At 33.9% G+C, this 6,699-nt stretch overlaps 1 protein-coding gene across 1 annotated transcript; it reads right to left on the reverse strand.

Annotated features, from left to right (window-relative positions):
• LOC107643222 (type IV inositol polyphosphate 5-phosphatase 7-like) lies at positions 1,180-5,019 on the reverse strand. Its single transcript, XM_021123274.1, has 12 exons — positions 4,743-5,019; positions 4,510-4,606; positions 4,297-4,371; positions 4,029-4,224; positions 3,264-3,939; positions 2,982-3,175; positions 2,782-2,890; positions 2,555-2,703; positions 2,195-2,464; positions 1,860-1,955; positions 1,567-1,731; positions 1,180-1,447 (listed from the first exon to the last, which is right to left on the reverse strand). Exons 1-9 carry the CDS (start codon positions 4,770-4,772, stop codon positions 2,239-2,241), a joined length of 1,752 nt encoding a protein of 583 aa, XP_020978933.1. The 5' UTR covers positions 4,773-5,019; the 3' UTR covers positions 1,180-1,447; positions 1,567-1,731; positions 1,860-1,955; positions 2,195-2,238.

A 6,699-nucleotide genomic window follows, 5' to 3' on the forward strand; every position in this document is an offset into this window, starting at 1 on the left:
TGGAGAATTTAGAGTTTAGTATTAAAATTTTGAGTGTAAAAGTCTAAAATTTAAATTAAAAAAATTACCGATGTCGACCAAAAAAATCGACTTTTTAGTTAAACTCTAAATATGTATAATTTAAAGTAGGTGAATATTCCAATAAAAATTTTATAATTATTTTTTATGTGAAAATACTTTCTTTTGGCAAATAAATAATGGATTGTGGGCCAATGAGTAATAGCTCAAATGGCATAATCTCTCCATACTTATCTAAAAGGTTGCGGGTTCGAGTCTTCATATCTTTGGTAAAAAAAAAATAATAATGGATTGTGGAATTCATTATAATTATTTTTTTTTTTTTTTACCAAAGATAGGAGATTCGAACCCGCAACCTCTTAATTGAATATGGGGAGACTATGTCATTTGAGCTATAACTCATTGGCAAGGACAAGAATAGTTTAGTATACTAGGATGCCTTAACATGTATAGGTAGTTACATACAACATTATGCTAAAGTATTGTATATAATTGAGTTAACTTTAATTTGTCCTTCCCTATGGATGGTCAAGGGCAACTTAGTTTAATTCCTGTAACAAGAATTTATTGACAGTTGTCATTTGTTAGTATTTGCAAATAAGCTATTGATTACGCATGTCAAACAGTTATGATGCATTCTCTTCTCTCAACACACATTTTCACAATGATCTCTCGCTCTCACATGCTTTTACAATTATCATTATTTTTAAGATTACCATTTCAGTGATCATTCATTAGTTTTGGACCAACTTGTGTTGATTATATATAGTACGCTACCAAATTTTAGTTTCTTCCACATACATATATTCCATATCAAAATAAATTCATAACTGTTTACCAAACTTGTCTAATTATTATGATTAAAATTCAAAATAGTACTATATATTATTATTAGCATATATTTTTGTCTCATTTTCTACTTACTAATGTTTAATTCAAAAAGCTAAATTAAATTAGTCAAAAGCAAAGAGCAATTGAGCATCAGAATTCAGAACTGATGACTTTAAAGCTGTGAGAGACTTTATAATCTGTTAAATAACTCTCCAACAATCACAAAAAGACGAGCACGCATATCAGGAATCAAAGCACTACATACTATTTGATGTATCATATCATATCATTAGTAGTGCAGAGAAAAAGACAAAGACAATCACCAGTGGGGGGCTCTGAAAATTCTATCCTCATTAATTAACTAAATCATTTCTTTTCAAATTCTTTCTACAGTTTTTCTTTTCCAATCACTGTAGCTATCAGTATACATCATCATAACTACTCTTCTTCATTTTCTATGCATTATTACAAGAACAAATAAATAATAACAATGTTGATTATTTTGACAATATTTTCATCTTCTCAATCATCATAAATATTCTCTGGAAACAATTTAAAAATGATGAATAAAAAATGAAAAATCATCCTCTTCCATTTCCTGCACACAAAAAAAGAAGGGGTTTGATTATGATTATGATTATGCGTGTAGCGTGCATATCACTAGTAACTTACACATACATTAACTAATTAATTAATCAGAAAAGAATAATTTAGTACCTAATGATTGTGCAGCACTGTGATTTGTCATAAGAAGGTATATGAGACAACGGAAAGTGAGTGTTGTTAATTGATAGAAGCTGGCGTGAGTAGGTAACAACATTCATGATGATTATGAACTGTACTGATCATGCGTTAGACAAAGGTGAAATTACATATTAGCACCTGACAAATCACAATGCAAAAAAAACAAAAGTTAAAGTTAGAATTAGACAAAGAGGTTTGGAACCAAAAGCAGAAACCAAGAAAAGCATCAGAGTTTTAAAAAAATTAATTTTAAAAAAAAAACTAACCTTTTTCGGTATATGGGAAATGGGTTGTCTCTATCAACCAACCTATCCATTTATGTATGAATTTCTTCAGTGACTTGTTCTTGTTTGACCAGTTTTCTGAACAGTAATAGGTTGCATCATGCATGTAAGGTTTCTAACTCAAGGTGGAAAATTCATTGTAATTGTAGTGACACAAAAGACTTCATAATTATATCATAGAAAGATGCAAAATAGCTTATATTTCAGGATCAATACTTAGCCTGAATAAACTTTAATTTCAGGCACCTAAGTTATGCTTTAGAAGCAAGAAATGTGAGCATATATGATTATGTATGAACAAGGGATAGAGAAAGTACTTGAATATGCATGGAAGCATCAAATATGTAAAACCCTGCTTGCTTCAGAAAAAGGTTAATTCTGTATATCCATGGGAATATGGCAAAAGTTCCTCCACTTCAATTCTGGAACGAGAAGAACAACTCATACTTTTCTTCATTCTTCCATGACTTGACTCAACTTCAGCCCAAAATATGCCATAAACAGGCCTATGGTCTGAGAATCTTGATTCTCCACGCACATAAGACAATTGATGGAGTCCTCCGCCGTGCCACAAAATACGGTCACACCTACACCAAGAATCTAAGGATTACTATGTGTTCATAACATGCGCAGCAGTAGTAGCAGCAGAAGTAATAGAGTAATCCTAATGATCTCACCAGGCCGGTGTTCGCCTTTTCTCCTTAGGGTGCATATCATCTCCTGCATATCTATCAGAATTGGTTGAATATTTGTATGTTGGAGGGAAATAAATCTTGCCTTCATTCCAACCAACAAATGCACGACCCTTTTTCTGCTCTATTCTCAGCTGCCACAAAACTTAGCATAAGATTCATTCGTTCTGCAATGCTTAAACTAAGAGAAGGTTGTTAATTACCATTGGTACCTGATCATTCTCCAATAATGCTCTCCAATTTTGCATCTCAACAAGTGCCTTTGCTGAACGGTAGGATAGAGCTATCCGGTAATTCAAATCTCCAAGCCATATAATTCGACTGAAAAAATGAATCAAAATCAAAATTACAAGAGTGTGTGGAAACAGAAACGTTTTTGATGTTCATTCTGCATAATAAGATTCATCCTTACTCATGCTGGAGGATTGTCTCCGGAGACTTGTCATTGTCAGAACCATGAACACGTGGAAACCTTGTCTTCTTAAGAATCTCCATCACATCAGAGTTCCTTCTAAGTTCATCTCCTTCTTTCTGTCCAGAGGTCAAGTGGCTACAAATGAAGCAAAAGCTTGTTTCATGGAGAGACATGCTAATTGATATGGATCCCTGCAAGTACATACATATCAGAGATTAATCATTTTCACACAGCTGATGAATCTTGAAAATGTTTCTATGTGTATGAATTGAAATTGACCTTATTTCCAAGATAACCCATGAGTCCTCTGCCAACACAAGACACTTTCATGTTCCCAACATGATCTTTTAATTCACTTCTAACCCATATGGTAAGAAATATTCCTACCATTTGCTTGCTTGCAACAACACAATACCTTGACCTCCCTGCCATTCCATATCCATCTTCATTAGAGGCAGCTGGCGAAAACGCTGTATTGGGTGAATCTCCAAGGCCATTATCATCATCAGAGGAACCCCATCTTGAGTAGTCACTTGGTCTGGAATAGTCACTTGTTCTGGAATAGTCACTTGGCCTATAACCCCATCTAAAACTGGGATCAAAGTCACTTGGTCTGTGACCGAATATCACACGATCACACACACTGAATCTTCTATCCAGCCGCGGCTGCGCAGTTGAAGGATCATTGTCCATTCTCCAGCTGGTTGAAGAAGATGTCTGGAAAGAGAGGCGATGAAAGTAACAAGAGTTCTTCTGTCGAGCCGATCCCTCGAAATCTGCATCTAATTCTACAACTGGCTGAGGAATAGGAGATGGTGCATAGTACACATTGCCTCCATTAGCACCAGGAAGATTGTTCAAAGTCTTCCCAATCAGAGCAAGCCACTTTTTTGCAGGACCATTGTCCTCAGCCCCTAAGATATTACCAGCATTCAGGGGAACTATCTCTTGAAATCTGCAACACAAACAAAAGTAGCAATCTTGTTATTGGTAACCAATTAAAGCAAAGACTTTTCCCTCAAAAACAAGTAATTTAATTCATACCCAAGAACATATATATCTGCAGCTGGTGATGCATGAAGCCAATCATCTATGCTCAAATTACTTGTTGGGGATCTTCCAGCCACATTCCATGTTGCAACAAAAATGCTATAGTTGTGGACATCTATGATTCGAGGATGCTCAAGATTCATTCTTCCTCTTCTTCCTCCTCCTCCTCCTCCTCCTCCTCCTCCCTTGTCTGTACATTGCAATTTATGAGGATTTCGTATAAATTGTCAGAATCCACTCATTGAAGATTGTGTGTGTTTACCTGTTTTGCTCTTCTTGTTTGAGCATGGCTCTCTCTCGGAGAAGCTGCTTCTGCTTCTGTATTCCACGTCACCAACTGCAGAAAGAAACAAAATTCATGAAAATCAATGAGCATTGGTGAATCCGAAGCAGCAGACAAAATGCATAGGAATGAGGGATGAATTTGATGAAGGAAACTAGGCTTTAATTGTTGAATAAAAAAAAAGATGTGCACCTCCATAACCATAAGAAACAGCATTTGGTTGGTGAGAGTCCTCCGTTTTGGTTTTGATGTTGAAGAACTTTCTGACCATTCTCTTGGACCATGACAGCTTCATGATTCACCACAACAGAGGGAACAAAAGTTAACAGAGTTGCCGAGAATTCAAAGATGGTTATGGAAGAAGAAAAAACAAAAATAAAATGAGAGAGAGAGAGAGAGAGAGAAAGAGTGGAGAAAAAGCCAACCTTGGTGTTGTTTGAATGATCAAGTCTCATTGTTAATGTTGCAATTCATAAAGTTTGAGAAGAGAGGAAGAAGAAGAAGAATTTCATGTGACTAAAGAGGGTTATGGTTGTGAATTGTGAATTATGTTGTTTGTGTGTCTTAACTCTTAAAAGCATAAGCATAAGCATAGTGCCTCGTTCTGTGGAACAAGGTTGTTTTTTTTTTCAACAGAATAAAGCACAGTATGTATGTAACAACTTTATTCATAAATTATTAAATCAATATTATATTATGTGCTTTATAGAGAGAAGAGAGGGGCATAGCTTTTAACGATTCTGAACATAGAACAACAACCGCCACAACCAACAAAGGCTGCACCCACCTTACTCACCAAACGTTTGTATATTTTTGCATGTATTCTTCTTCTTCCCGTTCTGCTCTTCTTACCAAAGCCAAAGCAAAAGTAGATCATACAGCATTAAATTATTATTTTTATTCATTACAATTTAGAATCATCGTGAATTTGTTATGTTTTGTACCATGCTTTTGTGACAACAGTTATATAATAATGATAGATTTCGACCTCTTTAATAGGTATAATTTTACTTACAATAAATATTTTTTGATTACCTTATATATATTCTTTTAAGTCTTCCTCTAACAATTGTCTTTACTATCATATAGTATTGAGCATTTTATGGAGCAATGTGATAGTATGTATAATGTATATGATTGGTGGAAGGGGATGCATATATAGCACGGAATGTTTGGATCTGTAGCCAATCAAGTTGAAGAACTTTTTGGCACTCCACCCAAATTTGGGGTTCATCTTTTTCTTTTTGATTTCATGATGCATTAGGAGGGAGGTTTCAATTTCATAATGAATCCGTATTGTACATCATGTATGTGTTTGTTATGTTAATTTAGACTTTAGAATCATGCGCCGTCCATTGCTACTGCCTTTTGAATATCCTCGAGCGTTCAACAAATCCATGCCATCTCTATTCTCTAACATTAACACTATGCGGGTCAAATCCTCAAATGTTCAACCACGTTGACGACCATTCCATAATTTCAATTTCAGAAAACAACAGTTCTAGTGTACATGGTTACGTAAATGCCCGAGTTAGGCATCGAATAATCCAAGCAATAATATAATTAAACTAGCAAAGGGCACAAAACTGTAACAAAGAGAGAGCCATATAGTATAAAATAGTATAAAGTGTACATGAAAATTGAATTATACACCTATATCTATATCTTATGCGAAGAAGAAGTGGTCCTACAAATTTGGGTGGCACAGAGTTTTCATGTAATGTAATAGTCTATATCTATTTGAGTATAGACAATCTATACAAGATTCAGCATCTTCATCAGTGGTATCATATCTAGCTAGCTAAGAAGAACCAACCAACTCTTTGGATTCAATAGTGATATGATGTCCATTTTCATTTTGAGAAAGAGAGGCAAAGTTTGTGGTAGAGAATTAAATGCTATGCCTTCTGAACAGATATTTAGCAATACAATTTGTACTGTCACAATGCAAAGTGCTGGTAAGGGGAACACATTTAAACGCAGCGATGATGAATTATTGAATTTGTTCAATCATATTAAAATCTATCACGCATAGCATGGATCTGTTTCCTTAAATATGTAGTTAAGCTTGAAAGTAATAAATGACTCATTATTCAACATATGAGTGAAAAAGCATTGGCCACAACTGCACGACATTCAATTGTTGGAACTTGGAAATAAGACTATCCATATATACATAAAGACATAATTGAGGAACACAAATTTTAAATTTTTATAAGAGAGAAAAATACGACGTATATATAAAATATAAATTAATTTTTTAATTATTTTAAATATTTTTTAATTATATAAAATATTAAAAATATTTTTTTTTAAAAATAATAATTTGTATTATTTTTAAATTTATTTTAAGAATAATGTTAAAAATAAAATTAAATATAC

Source organism: Arachis ipaensis, chromosome B05 (assembly GCF_000816755.2).
Source record: "Arachis ipaensis cultivar K30076 chromosome B05, Araip1.1, whole genome shotgun sequence".
NCBI lineage: Eukaryota > Viridiplantae > Streptophyta > Magnoliopsida > Fabales > Fabaceae > Arachis > Arachis ipaensis.

Bases quoted from the DNA above. Each gene is read 5' to 3' on its own strand.
- LOC107643222 (XM_021123274.1), bottom strand. From the start codon at position 4,772: ATGAGACTTGATCATTCAAACAACACCAAG. The intron at 4,372-4,509 runs GTGCACATCTTT...TTCTTTCTGCAG, and splicing joins TGTTTCTTATGGTTATGGAG to TTGGTGACGTGGAATACAGA. The intron at 3,176-3,263 runs GTCAATTTCAAT...ATGTACTTGCAG, and splicing joins TGGGTTATCTTGGAAATAAG to GGATCCATATCAATTAGCAT.